The following is a 26,857-nucleotide window of genomic DNA, read 5'->3' on the forward strand; positions in this document are numbered from 1 at the left end:
AATAACTGAGCAATTCCTCCATCATGGGATTCCTTTGAGAATTAAAAGAGATAAAATACTTAACAAAAGATTAACACAAAGTCAGTACTCAATATTAATGACAACAATTGTAAAACAATTGTAAAAAAAATTATAGAGTTCACATTTGTTCCCTCTACTTTTACTAATGATTGTGTGTGTGTGTGTGTGTGTGTGTGTGTGTGTGTGTGTGAGTCTGAAAATGCCATAGCTTAGGCTGTCCTAGAAATGTTGATCCTGCTGCCTCAGCTTTCAGAGTGAGACTTGGGCTATAGATGGAAACTACTCATGTATCGTTCCCCTTATTGAACAAACAGCCCATGACTTCAACAGGTATGGTCAACAGTCATTCATCAAATCAAGGATACTCTACAAATTCCACTGGAGACTTTGTAAGTTGTTCAAGTCCTTTGGTTTCCACGAAGGAAGACATTTCAAAGCTTTTATTTCTTTCTGAGTTCAACAACAACAAAAAGGATAAGAAATAAAATACAGTATTATAAATCATATTATTAAAATAAACAAATGTTAAATGAATTGTAGGGTAACTGATTTAACATTCAGTGTGGATATTTGCACTTTTATCCATGAACCATTTATCATTGCTCGGATGAGATGTCCTTATGGTTCTGTGCTTTAGGGTGTGATTTAATTAACAGGTGTTGTATGACAAGGAAAATGTTTGTTTTTTTTTTTTTCTAAATCCCTCCAAGTTGACTTTCTGGGGGATTTGCAGAAGATACTGTGGGGATGTTGGTGCTGATATTGTATGTTACTCATGCCCATATGTCAACTCTTAAAGTCCCAGCTAAAGTGGCATTGGAATTAGGATCTATCAAAAGACAGGAATCCTTATTTCTATATTGGATTACAACAGCCAAAGGGGCGAATGTGTTAAAGAAGTCAATATTCTTGAATATCCAGAGTTTTAGGAAAACACACAGAATGTATAATTCAAGACCCTACAGGGGACAGGGGACAAAACAAAGTGAGCTCAGTTTAGATCGAGTGACAGACAGTTTCATGGTCTTCCCAAATTAAAATCAGCAGCTATGCCCTATACTTGGGTATGTGTTATAAACAGTTGGAAAAAAAACTCTATATTTTGAAAACTGACCATCTTTGGGAAGTTTTTCCCTCTTTGACCCTCTCACTTTGAAAATGAGGCCCTTATCCTTACTCTTGATCACCGGAGGCTCTATCCATTACCCACTTGCCAATTTTCTTTCAGGGAACCCGATTCCTTTATTTTGGTTCATCATTAATTTACTTTCATGCAACTAATTATTTTAAGCATGACTGTTAATTAAAATTAAGTCCGCATGATGGGTAAAATACAATCAATGAAATTCCTAGCGTGATCAAGGGACAGAAACCACAAAGAGAAAGAGTTTGGAAGTCCATGGGCATCACTGCATTCTAGAGAATGTCTACTACCTGCTCAGCTGCCTCTCATCACATCACCTTTAGGAGCTTTGCACAATGGAGTCACAGATAGTGAAGCCAAAGGGCAGGAAACTCTCCCGGCTCCCCCAGCTTTAGGATGCTTTACATTGAACAACTTCAGATGATGAGAATCAGGAATTATGGCACCAGAAAATGCTGGATTCTTTATATGTGAACTGTAGTGAAATTTAAATTCCTGTGCATGTCAAGACACCAAGTGCCACTAAATTCAGACTCATAGCAGAAGCTCACAAATATAAATAACCACGCCACATAGAAGCTTAAGTTGGGCAAATCTACACTGTTGCATATAGGCAAAATTTCAGTTAAGCAACCAGGAAGCTTCAAGGATCCTCTTGCTCTGATCTTACCTTACATTTGTGTAAGTATAAAGAGCACTTTCATAAAAAGGTTTCCCCATTAGGCAACAGAAAGATGACTTTTGCATTCAATATGAATGTATAGTTGGGTGAAGGGAAAACAAGGAGCGATGCAAAGTGAGTTACATATTCTCCTCAATACATGAGATGAGCTGGAGAAATGGAATGTGAATAGGTTGATTCCATTTTGTGTTGCCAAAGCGTGTGTAAGGCTTTCTTGCTTCCCTTCTGCAAAGATGTGGACAGATGCTTAACACTGTCACTATGTTACTTGGGGCCCCACACGGGTTGTAGCCCAACAAATGAAATGTGAAATTCTCAATCCCTTGGACACTGCTTTGGTATCTTTCAGGTAACCCTGCATGGTCTGTAGGCCCATAAAATATATAGAGGAGCATCATGAAATATTATCTTAGGATTTTCTGATATATCATATATAATATTAAATTATTAAAAGTTATATTTTTGTAATGATACCAAGATGGCATAATCCATGCAAATATCCAAGTCGTCTAAAACAGAAAAGTTCTTGCAGCTTCTGACTACCTCCTGTTTAGGCTACACTAGGGATTTTTCCTGCAGGAAAGCTTACTTTTTGAAATTTCAAAGGACTCAAACTTGACAGGCTGAATATAGTTCACGAGGTTAGACATCTCTTCTGTGGCCATGGCCTCGCTCCCAGCAGTCCCCTGGAATCAGGAAAAAAATGAAGAAATATTTCCAGAGTCAGCATTATAGCATCCAAGGTTATCTTCTCAGGAAAATTTCACATGATGGGAGGGAACAGAAAAACCTTCCATTCTGAAAAGATCTGCTGCGGAGAAATCCACCACAGGAGAGGAACGAAAGACAGGTCAGGTCCTCATCACAAATACTTGGTGGCACGTGGGTTATAGAATTTGGATTTTGCAGTATTTGTTTGTACATAATGGATATTTGGGGGATGAGTCCCAAGTCCAACAAAAAAATCATTTAAAACTCACCTGAATGTTATACCCACTGCCAATTTTTTTCAATGCTGAGTATTAAAACCAGCACATAACGATTTTAAATATGAAATAAAATTTCATGGTATAGAATTTTCCATCAGTGGCATCAGGTCAGCTTTTCAAAATTTTGCGGTTTTAGACATTTTAGATTCTAGATTTTCAGATTCTGTATGCTCAGTGTATGGTTACTTTATGAATGGGAAAGCTGGCAGGGTGGCCTGGGGCCAACAGCATCGGTACCCCCCTTTATACACGCAGGTCCTCAGCCTCTGCCAGGCATCAGGGATGAAAATCTGCATTAATACAGTGATGCCCACAAGAACTGCTGTACTCTATAGCACAGAGCAGAGATCAAGTCTACAGTGAGTAAATCAAGAACTCACTTGAGAGTAACAACAATTATCATGCAGGCAGGCACTATATTAACTGAAAAAATTAATTAAATAATGGCTGCCTTGTGGAAGTAAGTGGGATGTATATAAAAAAGTTCTATATTTCTTGACAAGGACTCCTCTCCCTCATTGGGTCCTGTGTAACAAAGTGTGCAGTATGGATTTATGATTATTAAAAGTAAGCTAAAAAGCCAGGGGGGCGGGCATTGGTGGCACATACCTTTAATCCCGGCACTCGGGAGGCAGAGGCAGGGGGATCTCTGTGAGTTTGAGGCCAGCCTGGTCTCCAGAGCAAGTACCAGGATAGGCTCCAAAGCTACACAGAGAAACCCTGTCTCGAAAAACCAAAAAAAAAAAAAAAAAGAATCCTGGCTTAAAAGCCAGGGGTGGTGCTTTCCTTTAATCCCAGCACTCGGGAGGAAGAGACAGGCAGATTGAGTTCGAGGCCAGCCTGGTCTACAGTAGCCAGGGCTACACAGAGAAACCCTGTTTTGATAAATAAAGGATGTGAGCTCAGAACAGTGCCTGGCAAATAGTAAGATCTTACAATATTTTAGATGTTACCTGCAATTACAAATTCTTTAATAAGTTGAAGTGAAGAAAACTCATAGATCTGTTACTTGCACAAGTCAGGTCTCTACAGATGAGTCTACCATTTTCTCAGTTCTTAGTTTAGAAGTGAAAATACATAGAGATGAGGGTTCTTTGTGGAAATAGCAGCAGAAATAGCCCAGTTAAAATGCCAACTGGGAAATAGTCATTTGAAAATAGACAACTGCAAAATGATCCAAGTGTACCCTGAAGCCACTTTCAATACACATGGAATGTCCTCGTTATTACTGCAGTTTCCCTCTTGGTAATCAAGATGAAATTTAGTGGGGACTTAACAAAGCACATTTCACACTAAGCTGAACACCAAGGCTCATGTGCATTGTCTCAGCTACCTGGAGAAAGAGGTGAGGGTTCTCCTTGAGCCCAGGTGTTGGAGGCCATCCTAGGCTACAAAGTGGGACTCATTCACAAAATGAACGAATAAAATACATAAAAGTTCAGACCACATCAAAGCATACAATTATAAAGAAAAGAATGCCAAAGAAGAATAACTCATTGATCCGTGTGTGGTGATATGAGGTGGGGGCAGGAGAAGCCTGAGTTTGAGCTAACCTCATCTTCAAAGTGAAGTTAGAGGCTAGGCTGGGCTGCCTAATGAGATCCTACCACAAAACCTAGCAAGTAAGCAGACCCCTCAATAAACAAATGAACGCTAATAGAAGAGACAGGGGTTACTTTTATTTACTATAATTGAACTATAAGGCCATCAGTACAGAGCCAAAGACTATAGCATATTTGGATGTAGATCCAGTTTCAGATTCATGATAGTGACTGAAAGAAAATTCTGCAATCCTCAAATGAACTTGTCGTCCCTGATTTGTTTCCAAGTTCTGTACCATTATCACTTCTGAGCTGGTAGCACCACCCGGGGAGCTGATATTAACACATTGATTCAGTGGATGCAAAACCAAAGCAACGGAATCACTGTCACATCCTTGAACATTCCTGAAAACCTTGTATTTTCTCTGGACTTCAGACCATCCACACATCATTGTATGGCCTCAAAAACTGGAGCTGGAAACCAAATGTCCTGTGGTTATTCTTTCTGCCACTAGATGGCAGGAGGGGATCATAAGAGAGACATAAGATGGCACACTGGGGGTCAGAGCTCTAGCCTTAACTCACCTCATCCATGGAAGACTTTTTACAGTCATCATCGTCATCATCGTCATCACTCTCTGTATCCGCTTCCCCTGTCAAATTTTAATCACAGACACGATTTCAGAATTCGAAAGTATGAAGAATTTGCAAAAAAAAAAAAAAAAAAAAAAAAAAAGCACACTACCTACCAACTACAGTCAGGGATGCCCTGGAAAGCAGACTTTCTGCTTCTTTTAAAGTTATTTTTATTCTTTCCAATGATTTATGTTTTCTTAGTAACAAAGAATTGAACTGACATTTTGACGAATTTTTCAAAAATTCGATTTTTGATAAATAACATTAAAATTTCCAAGTTCAATGAAAAATGCCCATCTTAAAATTTCCTCATCCATCTGTGTTAGCAACATGTCACTGAATGTAATTTTATTTCTGTGCATCTTGTTGTAATGTACATGTTCTCTCTCAGAGATGCTAAACTCTGTGGCCCTAACACAGACAAACTCTGCTTCGATACTTCTGTCCTCTCCTAAGCCAGCGCAGAGCTCAGTGACCAACCTTCTCCTAATAAAGGACCTCACAGAAGCTGAGGAAGAAGTTATGAGTGAGGCCAGGAACTGTGGGGAAATGGTAGCACAAAGGACCACATGAAAACTCCCAAGTACAGATCCATAGTTACTTAAATAATGCACAGATCATAAAAATGTGCACCCTTCAGCTCTCAGGGAGAAAGAGCCAGACACAGTGGATAACTACAAGGAAGTAGTGTCTTGTGAACTGGGTGGGTGGGACAGCGTGCACAAGGCCTGGCCAAGTCTGAGCCAGACCAAATCCTATCAAGGGGAGAGGAGGGAAGTGTGAAGTCCCACCTTTAGATGAGCAGCTACTGGCAACTAATAGATTCTGGAAGATGGACAGTCGGTTTTCTCTAAGAATTTGGCCCCTGGTGAGCTGATCATGTTTGAGGGGAAGGCTGCAAACCTAACTAAGAATATTTGGGCAGCACAAATTGGTATTGATGATTCTGGGAAGATTTGGGGTAAACATTATCAAAACCTACTATAAGAAATTCTCAAAGAAGTAATAAAGACATTTTTTAAAGTTGACATTCCTTTAAAAGGGCAAGATAAAATAATCTAGTACAAAAAGAAAAAAATGAAAAGTAATAAAAAATAGAAAATAATCCAATGCTTTAAAACCACTGTGCTTGAAAATCTGTCAGTCTGACCTGATTCAGCATCATATTTAGCCAATAGGCAGTCATTTCAATTGGTTAGTTCTACCCTTCTCCCCAAGAGCTAATGGATAGTTTTCACCCACATAATATACACACATTAGTATATTAAGCATTAAATCATTGTATACTTCTAGGCTTAATCCAAACTCAATCAATCATGTAAAAATACTTTCAAAGAAAATGTAAAAAAAAAAAAAAAAAAAAAAAAAAGCTCAGTGAGCAGCCCCCTTTGTTTCATCCACTGCAATAGCACGAACACCCCTATAGATGGCGGCATATGCTCAACGCAGAAGCAGCGTGCAGCGCCTAACACCTGCTCCCAGAGAGGCCTTCTAGAAAGTTGGCCACTTAGTTAAGACGACACAGTGCCCATACTCCTGCCTTCCAAGAAGCTCCTAAGTGTTTGCATGTGAGTGACCAAGCTCAGTCAGTAACTGGATGGTAGACCATCTGTGGAGGAGAAAGACTTCTGTAACAGTAAGAACTGTGGATGGACTCTCACAAAGATGCTAATATAATAAATAATGTGAATCCCTTATATTTGGTGGATATATATATATATATATATATATATATATATATATATATATGTTATATTACAGACACATTGTTCTAGGAGATTGCTTCATGATATTTCATATACATTTATTTTGCCTGATGTTCTTCTTTGCATTGTTTTTAATCAGAGAGGGATTCTTTTAATCAAGCAATCTGAAAAGATGATTGACAGAACCTTCTACAAAATGTTCCTTAAGACGTAACTATTGTCCAATCATCATTTCAGATACACTGTCAGCTCATATCTTGGATTGTGTGAGGAAGAAAGACCTTATCTTCCTCTATGTGAGATCAAGACCCGCCTTTTCCTTTGCAAGTTTAAGGAAGAAAGACATACTGATATGGACTTATATTTCAGCACAGCAGAGACTGTAAATACTTATGGGGCTTTTCCCGAGAGACCTGGAAAGGACCCTGGAGAAATCTACTTGAAATATAAAATATAATACCCTTTTAAAAAGCAACAATAAGAATACCCCCAAAATATTATCTTCCTTGATTCTAGTGCTTTTTGGAAATTATACTGGCTAAGGGTTGGCTCCCAGAAGAGGACTCTACACCACAGAGTAAATTAGCTTTTGAAATAAGATCCAGGCCATGTTTTTGTAGTTGCTTGAGTTTCCAGTACTGGGCATAGCCACAAAACAAATGGTGAATGTGGGACTCTTTATTCAGGGGCCTACCTACATATTAAAACCTTCAAGAATTTGCATGGCAATAAACACTGATTGCCCAACAGACTCCTGGCGAGCTGAGGAAACCTGGAGAACTGCTAACAGATTGCTGCTTTTTCTCTGTGTTAAGCAATCGTGCTCACTGCCTGTAGAAGCCATTATTGGAGTTATGCATCCAGTTAATGAGAGGCAAAACTGGAAGTAGAAGAAGGCAGATGGCACAAACGCCACCAAGCACCCACGTGCAAAGGAAGACACATGGGGACAGGTTGGGGAAGAAGTGGCCTCTAATGACAGTCATTTCACACTTCAAATGCATTCTCACTAAGAACGGAAGTTATTTTTCAGAAATGAATCAGAATTATGTCACGATATTTGAAAAAACACATTCGTGAACCACGGGGGTGGGGGAAAGTCTTTTGAAAGAATGATATAATGTCTGCTGGTCAGGCTTCCGATTTAAATAATAAGAGCAGTTGACAAAGTGTGACAGAAAGGAGAAGAAAAGGTAAACCAGTCTCAGCCAGGGCTTGGGGGTGTAAGATGCTCAGAGGTAGAGCACCTGCCTAGGATGTGAGAGGCCACAGCACAACAGAGAACCAGACCCAAATAATCAACCAAACAAGGAGGCCATGCTTCTGTTCTGATTGCCCCAGACTTTATACTTGCATATTCCAATTGTGTACAAATCTTTAAATTTATGTGTAATGGGCATAGGGAAACACAGACACATGAACACTGCATGGATTTTCATCAAATAATATGTTGACACTGAGACAGAAAACATGACCAGACTCCCGAAGACACTATGGTGCCCTTCTAGTTACTTCTAAGGGCAGTGGTTACCCTGACTTCTAACAGTCTGTCTGTCTTTTGTTTGCTTTTGAACCTTATGGAGATGGAGGTATATAGCAACTACATGTTTTTGCATTTGACTTCTTTTGCTGGCTGCTGTGTTAATAGTCACATACCCTTTCACAGACAGCTGGAAATCATCCCCGTCATACACATTATTCTTTTGTATGACTCCAGCATGATTTACAATCAGTTGATGGATTCTAGTGTTTGGGTATTTTAAATAATGCTGCTTATAGCAGTTTCAGTCTCGTGGTAACTATCACTACCCATTTCTTGTTAGCTCTCTCCTGAGGAATGGACCTGGGGCAGGGGGAGAATACATGTTTAGCTTTTCTCAATATATTAAACATCTTCCTTCCTTCTTCCTTTCCCTTATTGGCTTCTTTCCTCTTTCCTCCCCTCTTCTGTTCTCTCCCTTTTATTCTGTGCCAAGGACAGGACCCAGAGCCTTATCCCTGCTAGGCATGTACCCTAGAGCACTGCCAGGATCCCATGGCAAACTTAGAGTTCTTTTAACATCATCACACCCCCCAAAAGGAGGTCTTTGCAGTTGTCAGGATTCCCCTGGATAAGGGGAAATAAATTAGGCTCAATGACAAATGACCCAAAGAAAACTAGTGGCCCTTTGAATTTTTTTCCCTCATAATCACAAAAAACACCAGTTTCAAACTAACAGGAAAGGAAGTGCTAAGCATTCACTTTCATTAACAATGCAAATCATTTAGTTACTTCACATTTTTAAAGAGCTCTATAAAACATGGGAGGACTGCAAGGCCCAGAACCCTTCAGTGTCTGCATTAAAGCATGGTCAATCTCATCTTCCCTCCTCCCGCTGATGCTGCCCATGACTAAGCTTAGAGCCAGTGGCTACTGGAAAGCTGATTTGCCTCAAGTGCAAGCCAGAGAAACACTTCCCAAAGATGTGCTGACTGTACAGATGTGAGGACTGTACAGGTGAGGTGAGGCTGAGGTGGACTACCCCAGACTATCTTCATGAGCCTAAGTGATATTAAGTGATATCTAGAGTCTATGAGCTGGTACATTTCCCAGTGGTAGTCAGAGGGTGAAACTGACCACACAAGGACTGGAGAGACACAACATTGCTGGCTCTGAAGCTGGAGGAAGGGACTATGAACCAGTGAATGTGAACAGCCTCTAGGACTTGGAAAAAGACAGACAAATCCTTCCTTAGAACTTCTGAAAAATAACTGAGCCTGCCTGACACGTTTGGTTTATTCCACAAGCTTTCTTGGGGATCTTTGGACCCACAGAACATGAGATTAAGTTATCCTTGTTTGTAAGTTTGTGGTAGCCATGGAAAAGCAATACAGCTTAAAACTTCCAAAAAGTGAAAGCTAAAAGCTCTCCTAGGCCAATTTCAGAACAGCAGATCTGAAAAATCCACTCATCGTGAGCCCAGTAGCTCCTCACCAGCTCCTGGAGACGAGGGCTCGAACACACTGGAGGAGTCGCTGTATGTGTTGGAGGCTTGCTCAGACAGCTTCTTTTTGCCACTTCCCTCCGATGACTTGTGCGATTTCTTCTTGTTTTTCACCAAGATTTTATACATTAAATCCATAGGGCTTGGAAGAGGTACCCCAGATTCCAGCTGTTTAAAAGAAAGCACAGTCCTTAAAAAATACTGTCCGCCAAATATTAGTTATTAAGCATGAATGATATGCTATCACACTTTGTTAACTGACTTTAACATCTTAGCCAATCAGACCTATGTGTGTGTTTGTATCATTTCCCCATGAATATTGCTTTCATGTTATTTCATATGTTTTAGTTATGTCAGTATTTATACTGAAAATTGATAAAGTTCTACTTGTTTATATTTTTTACATGAAGAAGATGAAGAAACAAGAACTAACTGCTTTGAAACCAAAACAAAATAAAAACAAAAACCTGTCTCCTCCTTTCAGATATCTCACGAAATATTCAGATATTGGAACCCACAGCATCTAGATTATCATTTATTATGTTCAACACGTCTAATGACAGAGTTCTAATTGAGACCTGCATTTCTTGTTTTTTTTTTTTAAATAAAAGATGAGTTTAAACGACTGAACTCATTTTCCACAACAAAACTACAAAAGTAAGACCATAGAAATATACTGGTAGACTTGATAGCCGAACCTGAACTTTCAGGCATTTTCTGATGGACTGTCTATGTGCAACCATTTTACTGCAGAACAAGTAAGTCATCTCTGACCCGAATCAGTGAAAGGCCAGACATTTGACAGGAAGAATATGTGAAGTTGTGTAAAAGTTTCCAAGTAAGTCTCTCTGTCAGACAAAGCTTTACAGACAGCAGAATCAGCATGTTGGTTTTAGTTGGGTGTTGGACTCAGCCAAGAGGGATGACACGATTTCAGATCTCCTTCTAGGCCTGAGATCCAAGTTGTTTTATTACTGAGGCTTATTTCATTGTTGCAAGTTTGCTCATAAAATGGGAAATCAATTTCCCATGAGAAGGTTATGAGCTACTGTATCAAGGAGCATGTGCAAGACACAAGATAGGCTTATTTTTAGAAAGACTTCGGAAGTCCCATAAGCCAGCCCTCTATTCTTTGATTGCCATGAGTCTGGGGACTGGTATGAACTCACTTAGCAACATGCAGACACTGGGACAAAGTGTCCAGGAGGAAGTGGCTCCTTTAGGTTATGGCTGCTCTTTCCCTTTCTGAACAGGGATGTGACTGTTCCCAGTCCTCTGGGTGGTGTCCTTTTACTGTACTCAGAAGTCACAAGGAGATGAAGAGAAGTTCTTTCGGTGTTACAAGCTGCATTAAACTGAGCCCAGGGGCCTGAAGCGCCATGCCCAGTAACTTACAGCTCCAAGCCTTGAGGGCCAGGGTTCTACTGATCCAGGCTTAAGAAGCTAAAGATTTACGGTGATTGGCATTCCAGTTGGAGGATCATGGTGTCCGGCCTTAACCACCAGCTGGCTGTAATCATCTTCAGCTTCCTGCAGCAGTGAACAGCAGCAAGGCAAAGCACCTACCTGTTTTCTAACTCCAGAAAGAGCTTAGGGTGTCAGGACCCTGGGCACTGAGAAACCCTAGCATTATAGTTTGGGACCCTGGGAACTTAAGACTTTAGCTTCCTTTGCAATCACTTCCAACAGAGGGATTTCAGCTTTTTCTTTTCCAGCTCTTCCCAGCTCATTGTGCCTCTAGCACCTTTGCACCTGCCCCTGGCCACTCTTTGGAATCCCACTGTCATCCTGGTGATGCTGTTCTGCTACTGCTTCTACCAGCTCCTCTTCCAGCCACCTGGCTAGCAAAAGCAAAGCAGGCTAGAGAAAAGTCTCATGAACCCTAATGCTCCAAAGCCAGGGGGCAGCACAGGAGGGTGTCTCTGGACAAGAGTCCTATTTAGCTAGATAGCATGCTTCTACAGTGGCAAAGGGGGTGTGGCAGGGGGGTCTGCACCCATCCCAGTGCACAAGCCCGCATCAGTCAAGGACTGGCCTTGCTTGCATTAATCGCAAGTCTCTGTCGGGCCAAGAGAAAGCAGATTCCCCACTGGCCTCTGTGAATGTGGCTGTTAAGAGTCCACCGAGACTAGTGACAGCAAGAAATCTGGTGCACGCTGTTCAACAAAGAGGTGGCTAGAATAGTACTTCATGGAGCTGGAGCTGTGCTTTGGTAGCAAGAAGCTTTAGTTGCAGAACAGCTCCCTCAGTGCCGGCATATAATGTTCAGGGCTGTCAGACTGCCATAAGGGCAGGCCAGCTGGCTGCTAAAGACATGCTGCTTGGCTGACAATCCTCTGCTCAAGCATCAGGACACAAGGAAAGGGGCTAACAACTGTCCATTAGGGAATCAAATGCACTCAGCTCCCTGGGATCTTGTCTAAAGGAAAAATAAGCAATAAGAGAGGTGCTTACAAATAACATTTAACAATGATCTACTCTTAAATGGATGGATACCGTGGGGAGAGTTGGGCATTGTATCCGCTCATGAGCACAACAATAGACAGACGCCTGAGCTGCGCTTCAAAGGGGAAGGCAAGCAGACAGCAGGTGGCAGAAACAGGCTGAGAAGTCAGGGCTGCCACCTTTTGCATTTATTTCAAAAGGGTGTGACAAAGATCCACCAGTGTGGTGTGGGGGGCCTGCAGAGTCCTGTCCTGTCTCTGTGAGTTGACTATCATCGATGAGGACCTTGCAGTCTTGATTGATCCCTGCCAACTGAAACATTCTCTCTCCTAGAAGGAAACAGGAGAATGTTGGGATTCAGGAAGTAAACAAATCTCACACCCTTGGGATGCTCCTGAAACCAAGACTCTCAAGGCCCCTTTCCATGGTTACACAAGCAGTGTGGGCTGCTAGGGAGGAGAGGCTGTTCAACCTGTCTAGTCGCCTGCATTATCACTCAGGGAGCACCAGAGATGTAGCTTTCACGAGTCGATTCCCCTTCTGGAGTAGGCTTTCGGATTGTGTCATCCACACTCCTGTAAGTACCCTGTCACCTACGTTCCTGGAAGTCACCCCAATAAACTCATGGTGCACCAAATTAGACTTTGGTGGAATTGCTACTTTGACCTGCCCTCAGTAACTTATCTGAGGTAAATGGATATTTGTTCACAAAAACAACAACAACAACAAAAATCTATTGTGTCACTCAAAGCAGAGACAGAGGGACAAGACTGGAAAAGAGAAGGAAACAGAATTGTATCTTCTGACCTCAGCTAGGCCCAGTGCTAGAGTCCCACGGAGCAAACCATACTGTTAATCTCTGTAACTAATAAGTGCCCTCCTTCAAAGGCACACATCACAGCTACTTACTGGGTATTTTTCCAGTGGCTCCATAAGGAGGGCATCACCAAAGATTAATCGGCAATACTCAGCCATCTTGGCTTGCTGCTTGGGGCTAAGAGCAAGAAGAAAGAGATTATGGGGCTTTTTTCAGGGAACTTTCTTTGCATTGCTAACACAGAAAGAGGTCAGCCAGGACCAATTTCCAATTTCTGAGACTCTATCCTGAATATCACATGCATGCACGCACGCACTAGTATACACACACACACACACACACACACACACACACACACACACACACGTACACGTACACATATGTGCAGCATGCACACTGGGTGTGTGAGGCTGTTTTTAAGGTTGACCTACACAACCCAGATGAGGGTCCAGCACTCCATTTCCCTGCCTCTGGATCCAAGAGATTCCAAGAATTAGAGCCTTTGTTCCTTTTGTTGGATTCCCTGATTTTATGTCAACTGTAAGGCACATGGGCTAGAAATGATTTTGTGATTCCACGTGGATTCTTGGGTAAAATATATCAGAGTAACAGAAAGTACAGACAAGGATTATTGGTCAAGAGGCAAGAGGGGAAGGAAGAGTGAACAAAAGAGTGAGAGGATGGAGAGAGAAAAAAACCAAGCAGAAGTTTTGTGCACGTGAGGGATGCTGGAGGGAGGACAAAGCAGCCTTGGCAAAAGCCATCTGCAAATCTTCTCTTTTCTGTTTTTTGTTTGTGTTTGTTTTTTTGTTTTTTTGGGACATGGCCTCACCGTGCAGTCTGGGCTGGCTTGATATTTGAGATCCTCCTGCCTCAACTCCCTGGGTGTTGAGAAGACAAGCCTTCTGTGCCCAGATTTGCTTGTCAGCAACCCTTCTGTTCGGGAATGAGTGGAGCAGAGGGGGGAGCAGACTGAGCCGGCTGCTGGGAGGAACCCGTTCTGACCTGGGCTGGAGGCCAGGCTTTGCAGAATTGAGCTCCTCTCTGAATGATTCTGAATCTGTACAAGGAGGATATTTAACTGCTCCTGTAACTGGACAAAGGATGCTGGGAAGAGGCAATGTAGCAACGGTTACAAACACCTCTGAAGAACTACAAGGTCAAGATGCATCAAATGACCTCACAGGGAGGAGATGCCCATCTGTGGCTAGCCTAGACGAACTGTGCCTCTAACCCTTGTAAAGATGCTGTGAGAGGCAACACCAATATCCTTTCAGCACTCCTGTTTCCCTTGACCTTTTCAGATGCAATTAAAACACAGTTTTCTCATCCCATGCAATGGTAAACATCATTACACAGTACCCAGTACCGGCAGGTTGGGGTTTACGGCTTTGATTGTGATCTACAGGCTGTGAGTCTTGACTTCCCCTGGTTATACTGCAATGACACTCCATTCTAGCTAAAAAATGGACTAAAGAGAGGAATAGTAACTGTGATGAAAATGATGGTCCTTTACCATAAATCATACAGATTATGAGATATAATTCGTATTTTCACTCCTTCCCTGAAGGGTTAGCTTAGGGCACACTGTGTTTTCTGGGAAGGGGTACTTAGACTGATGGTCTGCCGCAGCACAGAAGGAAACGGCTCATTAAAACTGTCTCTAACAAAAAAACGAAGCCTGGTTCCATGGTCAGGTGAGCTTTTTGGGTTCATATGTCAACTCTCAACGTTATTATCTTCTTGGAACTGCAGGGAAAGTAAAGTGAAAGATTCCAAGAACTTGCAAAGCCCCACAGGACAATTTTACATCTTTCTTTGAGACAAGGTCTTCTTATGTAAGTAAAGCTGGCTTCAAACTGTGTATCCCAGGGTGGTTTCAAACTGTGTATCCCAGGCTGGCTTCAAAATTTCAATCCCTCTGTCTCAGTTGGGATCATGTCCACAACTAAGCCTCATACTTCTCCATTGTCCCCATCTTGCTTGATCAGGATTTTACTGTATGGTTTACATTGCTGTAAGATTAGAGAATGACAGCTCTCGGAAGTGTGAGAAAGGACTGACCACAGACTAAACCCTGAAACATATTGAACACAGTAGTATAAGGACAACTCACTAGAAGCTATACAGATGGGACCTTTGGGACTGGCAGGGAAGTGGTGGATGAGGTAGATGATTTTTGCCCAGTGGTAACTTAACACACGAAGTCTTGTAGCCCCACATGCTCTCTGGCCGAAGCTGAGAACAGAGCACCTGTGCCGGGCCCTGTTGTAGACTGCACTGAAGAACGTGGGAACGATGCAGTGAACCTGCATTTTGAGCAAGGCTGTGGGTAATGATGATGTCAGCAGCCGATGAGCCACACACATCATTCAAACCACCCGGAGTGTCATTAAAGTACAGATTCACACTGAGAATCTAGTACAGGGCCAGCATCCAGATATTTCTAAGAAGTTCCCAGGGAGCAAATGCCACTGCTTTGAGGACTGCATTGTGAAAGAAGTCTGTGTGGGCCGGGCGTTGGTGGTGCACGCCTTTAATCCCAGCACTCGGGAGGCAGAGACAGGCGGATCTCTGTGAGTTCGAGGCCAGCATGGTCTCCAGAGTGAGTGTCAGGATAGGCTCCAAAGCTACACAGAGAAACCCTGTCTCGAAAAACCAAAGGAAAAAAAAAAAAGAAGAAGAAGAAGAAGAAGAAGAAGAAGAAGAAGAAGAAGAAGAAGAAGAAGAAGAAGAAGAAGAAGAAGTCTGTGTGGGGACAAGGAGAGGAAGATGTAGGTATCCAAGAAAAAAGTGGTGTGCTATTTAGTAATCAGGCCATTTGTGTTCTCAATAAACACAGATGTCATCCTAATAGAGTAGAGAGCAAACTGAACACACACACACACACACACACACACACACACACACACACACACCAGTGGAAAACAAAGAGCGTTTAATTGCAGGTCATACCTGTAGAAATAAATAGCATTAAAACTGAAATTAACAAGGAAATCCTGTAGCTTTTACATTATCAACATCAACTGCCATGGTAATACAATGAAAGGGAAAAATTCACAAATATATTATGTGCTTCAAGTCATGGCATATATTTCTAAACATATTGAAATATCCACACAGCATCTGCCAAAGAAGTCAGTCTTATGACAGAATGTACCCCAATGCGTGGGGTAAAATCCTACAAGATAAACTAAAGCCAATGTCCTTTCTGAACCTCAGAAATCTCAGTTTGTGGTGAAGCCAGGCTTGGAAGTCATTTCAGTCAAATTCAATATAAGATTCTTTCTTTGAAAATGCTAAATCACAAACCACGGGGGACCTTTTAAATCTCTCTCTCTCTCTCTCTCTCTCTCTCTCTCTCTCTCTCTCTCTCTCTCTCTTCTTTCTTATCCTCCTCTCTTGTTTGTGTGTGTGTGTGTGTGTGTGTGTGTGTGTGTGTGTGTGTGTGTGTGTGTGTGTGTGTTACACAGTGGGTATGTGGAGATCACAAGACAATTTTGCACAGTTGGTTCTTTTCAAAGCACCTTTAACGGGTTGCAGGGATTTAACTCAGGTTGCCAGGCTTACAGAGCCATACCTTCACTCACTGAGCCATCTTGCTGGCAGGATGCAGGGTACTTTTTAAACAGGAATAATTCTAATTTAGGAAGTGGGAAGCAGCTCTCTGGGAATCCCAGGCAGCAGGCAAGTGAATTGAGGGCCACTACAAGTGCAGCATCCCCGCTTATCTGTGGGTAGGTGTTTTCAAATGTTTGAAGAGAAAAATAGTAAAATCTGTGGATTTTTCTCCCCCCTCTCCCAGTCAGTTTTTTTTTTGTTTTTGTATTGGGGGCCAAATTAGTAAGAAGCAGAGTTTTGGGCCTGGCCCTTACAGATGAGGCACAGAGGGTGCTGAGGTAGTTTACCAGAAATGGAAAGCAGGTCTCCCATGTGGGAGTATATGGTGCTAGGTCACTGCCTTGAAGATTCTGAGGGTTCCTCTAGTTTCTGTGACAAAGAAAGTGCTAGGACAGGAGTAGTAATGTTGAATTAGGTGAGGCAACCCACAGGTCAAATATAGGGGTCAGTCCACTAAAGGAAGTCCATTGCTTTCATCGGGAAAGCCTGTGGTTGAGCTACTTGGTTATCTGGGAGTGAAGGAGGGAACTGTCAAACAACTTCCTGTCATATCAGAAGCCAGCACTTCGGCCGTGAGCTGCTAATACATTATCACAATTGCACATCCCAGGAAGGTTATTTTCTGTTTTCGTTCATCATGTGTGAATTATGAATGAGCTTGCAACAGCTACATTTATTTCTCCAGAAAATGCAGCATTCTGTCGCTCCAGCCTCTTTGCTTTTGGGCCCAGTGTAGGAATTAGGTTTTGTGCACAGTTTGGGATCTCTGTGTAATTAGAGTGGAGGATTGCAAAGAGCATCCTGCGGCTGGGGATCACAAGCCACATCAGAGTGGACATTGGCTGTCAGTTGCCCTGCAGAGTTCTGGTTGTCTGATTCCGTGTAGTGGAGGTTTCTGATAATGTGTGTGTATGTGCGCTCGCGTGCCCGTGCGCGTGTGTGTGCACACATGCATGTGCTGTTTCAGAGTTTGCATTCAGAAGCCAGGCTTGCTCAGTTTGAATCTCACTTCAGCTGCATAGCCTCAGGCAAGCTAAATGCTCATTTGGGATTCAGTTTCTTTACCTATAAGATAAGAGTAACCCTACTGTTCTGTTCCTTTGGTGAACACTAGGATTTATATTAAGGGTTGCATGAGGTTGTAACATACTGGGAACAGTGCTCGGTGCAAATTCATGTTCAGTAAATGTAAGTTTTTCTATGTCAGTGGTGGTTATAGATGTGGTGTCTCTGTCTACTTCAAGGGAGAGTTTACTGGGAGACACTGCAAATTAAACTGCATTTCTCGATTTTGTCTCCTTTAAGCAGACATACTTCTTTAGGAAAATAACACTGCTGAATGTCCATTATTAAAGAAAACAAAAGGAAGTGACTGTCAACAAATCTGAAAACCATTATACATGAACAAAAAGTGGCCAGGCATGTTGGAACTCAAGGAAAAAGGGGATAGACATCCATCCAGGATGAGAAAGCCTCTTACAAAGTCACTTGCAAATCTGAGCTGTTGCTGCAAACCAGGTGTTAAATGCACTCACTGCAGGGGTGAGGAGAAATAGCAAGAAATGGAATGAATTCCATTCTCCTCCCTGCCCCTTTAGGAGTGTTAGGAAAATCATGTCTAGTGATTTTATCATTCACAGGATGAAATGCTCACAATCAAACAGAATGTGGAGTGGTAAACGCTGTGCTGTCCTGAGAACAAATTAGACATAGACGCCTACAAAATCCCTTACTTCATACTAAGTTTCCTTTCTACCTACTAACAGATACGGCGGTATTTAACTACTTAAAATTTGGTTCTGCTCAGACTGCTTCTTGAAGATTTAGGAATTCATGCATAGAAGCATGTGTTGTGAATTAGTAAGCTGGAAAAGTCTCTGAGAAGAAGGAGAAGAAAAGGAATATAAGCCCTATTACTACAGGCGCATCCAGTTCTCACTACAAAAAGAAAAAAACAACCAGCCAGGAGGGTGCTATGGTGTATAGAAGGCTTCACAAACACCCTATAAGTAGCTATGGCCCTACCACATGTTCTTCAAGCATTGATTCCACCGACTAAAGTCTTGGCTTTAATGGGCTTTGTCTCAACACAAACAATAATCTTTTCTTGCGGGGTTTGTTTGTGAGACAGACTAAGCAACTGTATGATAGATACTATGGTACTCATGGTAATATCTACATAGTTCTAATTTGTCTCATCTTGATTCTTTGCAATGAGATGAATAGTTACATTGCTAGATGTGGTAATACACCCCATATCCCAGCGCTTTCCAGGCTGAGGCCGGAGAACTGAGATTTTAAAGCAATCTTGGCTACATAGCAATACCATGTCTCAAGAGTCAAGAGTGGACCTTGCTTTCTCAGTAGAGGAACATGTGCCTAACATACACAATGTTCCATACTCATATTGCATCCCCGGCATGGCAAATAATTGAGTCAATAAAATAGTTAGGTCAGAATTATCTTTTCCTTGTATAGCTCTGCAGTAAATGCAGGCTACTTTGAAACAGAAAAAACGTTTGCAATACAAATAAGCAGTGAAAAGCAACAGGAAGGGGAGGGATGTAGCCAAAAGACATAGGTGAGAGAAAAGGATTTATAGGTGTTTTACCACCTGTCCCAAGCAGAGGGAACTGGCCTTTTAAGGCAACAAAATTAACTATGAATTTGTAGCAAGAGCAGTTGCTGAAAGAGGTTTTTTAAGAGGCCCATAGAATTCCAAGTCAGTGAAGGAACAACAGTGTAAAGACAATGTACTCTACCACACTGTAAAGCAAGTCCTTAAATTTGTGAGGAAGATAGACCTCACAAAGCTGGTGGGCTATTTTAATGCTCATAAGATTTAAATAAATTCAGTTCATCCTTTGCACACCACTCCTACACAACATGATGGAAAGATACCACTCGTGACACCAAAGCATTTGAAATTGGGTGGAAATTGCTAGAGGACTCATCAAGAGAAAAGACTACCCTTTGGACGCTCCAGATACTTACGAATCCACATGGTTCTCAAAGGACAGGAGGATGGGAAAAGGCGAAGTCTTGAATGCACACTCTGCGATGGCTTCTATGACTTCCTAAAACAAGAACACATATATATTCAACATAGCACATGGTGTGTGCATTTTTTCTTGGAATTAAATTTATTAGTATGGTGGTGGTGGGCTTGTTGTTTAGTTTAGTCTTTGTGCATGTTCGGTTTGTTGTCATTACTATTTTTTTATAGCAGTTCTGAGGTCAAAACCAGAGCCTCAAGAATGCTAATGGAGTGCTCTATTGCTAACCTACACACCCAGCTCATATAGCTGTCTTTTTTTTTTAATTTATAGAATTATATCAAGTGGCTTGGAATGGCTGGAAGGGGCTGTGTAGTTCTGGATCTTGGTTCTATATGGCAAAAAAGAAAGGGGAGTGGGCTTTGGTGGAGGGGTGGGTGAAGAATACTTCTATTTACTGATTGTAGCTTCCTCTTCCTTTGTCATGAAACCATCTAGTCGTGTCAGGAAAATTTGGACAAAAAGATAAGGCAAAAACTTTTACTCATAAATTTGCTTTCTGAACCAAACTGCTACTTAGTTATATTTATTTCTGGTCTGTTTCTTCATGTATCTGTGTGATTTTTTTGGTAACAGTTATATAATCTGTATTTTAATAAATATTTTATTAAGAGATAAATAAAAGGGTAGGAGTGTATCCTGGTGGCAGGGTATCTGACTGGAGTTGGCAAGGTCCTGGGTTTGATAGCCTGCATCACAACCAAGCAAACAACAAATGAGATGTTCACCACAGTAGTCTTTAAAGCATTCAGACTTGCATAACTACCAACCCAATGTACCTCTAGACTTTTGTCATCCCGAATTACAGCCCTGCTAGCAGTTGCTTGCATCACCCAAGCCCTGCTTCACACTCACACTCTCAGCAACTGGTATATTCACCTCTGGGCATTTGAGTGTATTTTTCCAAAGTGTTTTTCGTACTTAACTGGTATTGAAGAGCAATCTCTTTTTTATTTATTTATTTATTCATCTATCTATCTATCTATCTATCTATCTATCTATCTATCTATCTATCTATCTATGAGATTTATTGGTTTTTGTTTTATGTGTGTGTGTTGTCTCCATGTGTGACTGTGTACCATGTGCACGCAGTGCCCATAGAAGCCAGAAGAGGGTATCAGACCCCCTGGAACTGGAGTTACAGACATTTGTGATCTGTCTTATGGGTTCTGGAAATCAAACCCAGGTCCTCTGGAGGAACAACCAATGTTTGCTTTTAACCACTGAGTCATATCCCTATTCCCTCATTTATTGTTTCAGTGTTCCACCACCCATACTCTTTAAATGTCACACTCCATCCCATGCACTGCTTTTTTCCCCATTTACTCTTTGCACATTCTCCTGTCCAGTTGTAATGTCTGCTTTCATTCTTCACACCAAAACCTTTCCCGTGGACTCCTCTACTTTTCCTGTACAGTGCACAGCTTTCTTTATAGATATGCCATTAAGCTATTTCCCTTGCCCCGGAGTATAAATGAGGCTTTCTAATTCTAGACTGCATTTACATACATCTTCTAAGAATGATGTGCTTGCATAGAGCAAGAACCACTCTCAGTGTTTCTTAGAAGTGAATTCACAGATTGCTTTTCATACATAATCAATTTAACTTTTTATCACAGCCAAGTCCATCAACGTAAGTGCACTATAAAAAGCAAGTGATGTCAGGATGCAACATTTTTTATTTCCTACATTTGCTCACAGGTTGTGGATGCAAACACATTCCCAACCAAGTCAGGCTTGTTGTCAGTATCACATAGGTATGGACTTCTGGCACCTTCCTAGTGGGTGTGGGCCAAGCAGACAGGACACTGAAACTTCCCTCACCAGTCTTACTGAGGACTTAATTCTACTCTCAGCCCTCATTCTGGTTGAGTAAGAATTCCTTACCTATGTAACACTACAAACTTTACATTAGTAGAAAGAAAATGCAAGTTTGACTTTCTGTATTCTAGTTACAATGCCAGTAGCTCACATCTGCAGGGATCTCCCTGCATGCTGGAGGGGTCATGAACTACATTTCTATTTACAAAGAGCCCAGGAGGGGTGTATTATTATCACCCGCTTGTTGATAAGGCTGATGGGAGATTATCCAGGATCTTGCAGCCAGCAGGACCGGAGATGGTCCTGGAGCTCCATAGTTGATCTAGCAGTCAGCTGGAGAGCAACACCTTAACATCTGTATTCTCTTTCTCTCTTTCTCCACTCATTTTCCTCCCTTCTCTGGCCAGCTCTCCTCCGTCTCTACCATACTTTTAGCTACTGGTTAAAAAGCTTGATCAAGTCTTCACATCAAAAAAGACTTTACTGAATTTTGTCTAATAATTTAAGCTAGTCACAACTGAAAATTCTAGAAGTCCTCCCGTGGGACTTTTGCTCTTTTTAATGTTTGAAAATATTTTGTAAGGTGTGTATAATTGCTCAGGCTCAGAAAACTACCAATGGCTCTTAAGCTTCTATCTTTCATCCATGCTACATTAGTGGCATGGGCATTAAAGACCTTTCTTGTACCATTTCTCCCTATTATTCCAAGACTTATAAAACTGCATTCAGTAACCTACTATCTTAGTTAGGGTTTCTATTGCTGTGAAGAGACACCATGACCATGGCAATTCTTACAAAGAAAGCATTTAATTGTGGTGGCTTGCTTACAGTTCAGAGGTTCAGTCCATTATCATCCAGACAGGACATGGCAGCATGCAGGTAGACATGGTGCTGGAGAGGTAGCTGCTACATGTTGATAAGCAGGCAAAAGGACGTAGACTGTCTCACTGGGCCTTGTTTGAGCATATATGAGACCTCAAAGCCCACCGCAACAGTGACACACTTTCTCCAACAAGATCACAGGTAACTCCAACAAAGCTACATGGTCCCAATAGTGCAACTGCCTTTGGGGGTCATTTTCTTTCAAACCACCACACCTCCTGAGCACACAGATCAATGATTAACTTCCAGTGGGAAAACTGTCCTTGAACACTTTTGCTCTTGACAGACAAGAGCAGGGGGAATTTGGATAGGTGGACATTTATGGAGCCATATAAAATTCCACCCTAAATTATTTTTTTCAGAAAATGAAGTCTTAGTTTTAGAAATACTTGGGTTGCTCATTTCATCCATTTCCAACACATGTTTTTCTCCATTCTCTTCCATATAATTGCTGGTTAAAAGTAGCTGCCTCAGGGGAGATGAACCCTGGGATGGAATGGCAAGTGTAGTGTCTGTTCTATGTAAAAAGTAAAGAGACTGAATGTGATTGGAGAGAGTGAGACCCAAAGGTGAATTTCAAGGACAGCCATCAGAAAGACCAAGACAGGTGGTATAAAAAACAGGAACAAAGGTCTAGGGAGAAGTAGAGCCAGGCCAACTCCAGGTCTGGGATGAATAGGCTGACTTATAGCATCCCTACCTCTCCCTAAAACATAACATTTTATTTTTGTTCATACAGTAAGCAGCTATCATATGTCAACAGGAATCCTTGCTTTGTGAGGTACATCACATGACAGTGCTCTGGAACACATAAACTAAGGGCAGATAAATGCTATGACACAGAAATGACAAATTTTGCACTGTTTATGTTGCAGCAGTAGTATGCACTAAACTATCAAATACAGTCTAGTCACACTGGGAAAGTCAGTTCCAAATGCACAGGAAACAGTGGAAGGAACATTTCACTACCCACCAATGTGTTATACAAGGAATTGCAAGGAATTGCACAATGGAGAAGCAGATTTCACTTCTATGAAATAGACATAGAAAAGGCGATGGACATGAAAGTGAGGCTACACTTTGATTTCTCTATAATGGCAAAACTCCAAATCTCTATTGATCACCTCCTCTGTGTCAGGTTCAATTTAATGCAGTGAGGGTAGATGGGGTCAATGGATGAAGGCCCCTGTTTTTGTGGGAGTACATTTTAGGAGAACCTCCAGACAATGGACACAGTGATGAAGTTAAGCAGAATGTCACAAGGTACCATGTGGAAAATTAAAAACACAGAGTGAGGGGGTGAGAGAGTTTCTATCTGAAGGGTGTGAGGTCATTACTAGTAGAAGTATGAAATAGAAAAGTCCTAGTAGTCATTTCTGGGGTGACAACATTTGAAAGCACCTCAAAGGAGTAAGTGGAAAACTCCAGAACAACCTTTACAGAGATACAGCCTGCCTGCTACAGTCAGGGAACAGCAAGGAGGCTCATACAGTCCTTGTCGTAAAGTGAGTGAAGTCAGTGACAAGGATCAATTTGGAAAGGAGACAATGGTGAGCAGAAGGTCCCATCTCTGGTTCCTAATCTCACCATTACAAAGTTGTCTTACACATGGGCTCTGGGAAAAGCAAGCTGCTATTGCCCAGAGGAGGGACTGGACTTGTGTGAGGAAAGAGGAGTCTCTAAGTGCCAGGCTTAGGAGTCATTCACACAGGCCCTGCATTGCACTTAGAGGACTCTGAGTGAAGTGCCTGAATCTGGCATTGCCAGTTCCTTCCTCACCTGGTTCCTGGAGAAAGAAAACCTGCTGCTGAATTTTTCCACAGCTCAGGCTAGCATTTCCGCTACCTGACCCATCCCCACTGCCATGTCTTTCCAAATCACATGAGCAAGAGCATGGAGTAGGGTCTGGAGGGTATGACTGGGCCCTCTCTGGCCATCCTGGCTACCAACAAGCAGAGGGATGCAACCCTGTGGGCTGGCTGATATACCCTTAAGGCACTAAAGCTGCCACTATTTGGACACGGTAGAGAAGCTGCTGCAGGAGTTCAGTCAGGGAGGGACATTCAGCGAGCAGAGACCAGGAGTGACTGAAGAACCACTCGTAGGTGAAGTGCACAGGAAGAGTCACTCAAGTGAACCCAGTGGCGAAGGCTGGGGAGCCGGTGCTCTGCTCAAAAGAAATAAGCCACAGAATGTGCTGTGTGCTAGATGTTTATTCTGTTCCCAGGATCTCCAAACTCACAGGGACTCTAAGGGGTAGAAGTGGGCCATAGGCAAGGTGGTTGGTGAGTCTGCCAGCAGCTCAAGTGCCAGGCCATCCCCACTCCTCCAAAGGCCAGGACCCTCTCTGCCATTGCCAATTGGAGGAACCCCAGACACATGGGCTATTCCCAGCCTCTTGTCTCTGGCTCCAGGTCCTGCTTTATCTTACAGAGCCCAAATAAGTGAGACTAGGAACCAAACAGAGGCTAAAAGGAAGAAAGGAAGTGGTGGTATGGAAATAAAACCACAAAAAAAAAAACCCAACATCTTTTTTCCCTCATTTAAGAATATTCAATTTTTTCAGAGTGGTTCCTTTCAGAAGCCAATACAACTTTTAAAAATTTTGGTTAGGATTTGAGGCGATACTATATTAAATGTGTTGTGAAAGTTAGGGAAGATTGTTACTTTCTTCTATTTCTGGCATTGTAACCTAAATCTTGAAAAACCAAATTACTGGGCAAGGAGGTACGTGTCTAGAATGCTACATTCTAGAGGCACAACAGAGGCAGGAGCTGGGGTTCAGGATCAGCTACAGCCACAAGGATCCTGTCTTTTATACAACAACAACATATTCCAGAGAGAAAGCATCCCACATGCATTGGTAATGACATTACTAGCACAGGAGGCATTGGTGCCCTGCACAGCAGCTTACACCAGAAAAATCCATTTCTCTCAGTAGAATTTGGCCTAGCCTGAAAACGTGGTCTCTTGCTTGCTATTCCATGTTTTATTTGGTTACATCCCAAGTACCCCAGGAACAATTAATTTCCCTAAATTTTAATCTTCTTTTTTAAAAAAAATACCACTTTTCCCAAGGTACCTGAACCCCTTTCCATCTTTCCTCGGGCCTTCCATGGCCAAAGAAAGACTAAGCAAGAACATTTGGCTCTCTTTTTGATTCAAGGCTTTGCCACCAATTCTGGTGATATTAACGTCTCACTATTCCACACATAATTCTTAACCTCTCATTTTCAGTGACCGTGTCCCCATCACCTCAGTGACCCACACACTGGTGCTGCATAACTTTTGTTAATTAGCGTAAGAGTTTATGATCTTGAGCTATTTCTGACCAAAGATGCAGGTACCCCTGGTCACATGGCCATGCCTAGAGACACAGGTAAGCCAGGTCACAGGGCCATGAGAAGAGACACAGGTAAGCCAGGTCACAGGGCCATGAGAAGAGACACAGGTAAGCCAGGTCACAGGGCCATGACTAGAGACACAGCTCTTGCTTTCCAGCTCCTCTCTCCTGATTTCCCTCCAAAGTGGAAAAACCCAAGTCAGCACAGACAACATGACTTATAAAGACACAATCATAAGATTATTTCTGCTTCCTACTGCATCCAATCTACCACAGGGCAACCCAGTTTCCTTCAAACCTTCTTCCAAATCAAACAATCAAAACCAGTCCTGTCAGCTTGCCATAGCAAACATTCACTGAGACACTACAGTTTCCTGTAATGAATGATTTATAATAGAGTCTATGAGAGCCTGGAATAAAGGAAAGTCAGGTATTTATTGATTGGACTCACTCACAAGTAGCAAGGTAGAGAACTAACTGTGGTCTTGTGCCCAGAGGTGCTGGTAGCTGAGATATGATCTGTGACCACCACCAAAGAAAGTGAGAACATGCTTCTGCTCCCCCTTATCAGTTCTCCTATAGCACCTGAGACCAAGCCTTAATGGGTTGGTGCCCCTAAGTCTACTGGCTGAATGAGTTCCCACAACAGTTCCCCATGACATAAGCCTGGCCCATTTATGAGCAAAATAAATACACTTATTACTAGCCCCACACCATCAGAATTCTCTGACTGATAGACATCCACTTTTCATCCGAGCATCATAGTCTGGCACATTTACATGCTGCTCATTTTGCCTCTAAAACCCTGAAATCCTAAATGCTTTGAAACTTGAGGTTTTTATTACAAACACTGTGTGCAAAAACTTTTGGAGTTTGGGATGTTTTGGATTTTTAGATTTTTGGGTTATGGGTGTCCAATCAGTAAAGTCTAAGAAAATCTCTTCCACAAACAAACAAACAAACAAAAACCAAAACAAAATCTGCAATCTGAAAGCCTTCTGTGGTAAGTATTTCAGAAGAGACTCAAATGATGCAATTTAATGGTAGCAATTAATACCATCTTCAAGATGAATAAAGCAAACAAGCTAGAAATATGTGAAATGAAATTCACAAATCTTCCAATGTGGAGTGAAAAATGCAAGACAGAAAATAATACAGACTAGAATATT

At 42.0% G+C, this 26,857-nt stretch overlaps 1 protein-coding gene across 7 annotated transcripts in view; it reads right to left on the reverse strand.

The window, feature by feature from the left end:
- The window catches only part of Plcb1 (phospholipase C beta 1), a 678,981-nt gene that overhangs the window by 134,677 nt on the left and 517,447 nt on the right, over positions 1 to 26,857 (reverse strand). For all 7 annotated transcript variants that reach the window (XM_035446906.1, XM_027421690.2, XM_035446909.1 and 4 more), the window contains 6 exons: positions 19,581 to 19,663; positions 13,058 to 13,142; positions 9,694 to 9,871; positions 4,963 to 5,030; positions 2,437 to 2,533; positions 387 to 471 (listed from right to left, as the gene is read on the reverse strand). In XM_035446906.1, the coding sequence (XP_035302797.1) occupies positions 387 to 471; positions 2,437 to 2,533; positions 4,963 to 5,030; positions 9,694 to 9,871; positions 13,058 to 13,142; positions 19,581 to 19,663 (596 nt within the window). The remainder of the gene's footprint in view (positions 1 to 386; positions 472 to 2,436; positions 2,534 to 4,962; positions 5,031 to 9,693; positions 9,872 to 13,057; positions 13,143 to 19,580; positions 19,664 to 26,857) is intronic.

This window comes from Cricetulus griseus, chromosome 6 (assembly GCF_003668045.3).
Source record: "Cricetulus griseus strain 17A/GY chromosome 6, alternate assembly CriGri-PICRH-1.0, whole genome shotgun sequence".
Lineage (NCBI taxonomy): Eukaryota > Metazoa > Chordata > Mammalia > Rodentia > Cricetidae > Cricetulus > Cricetulus griseus.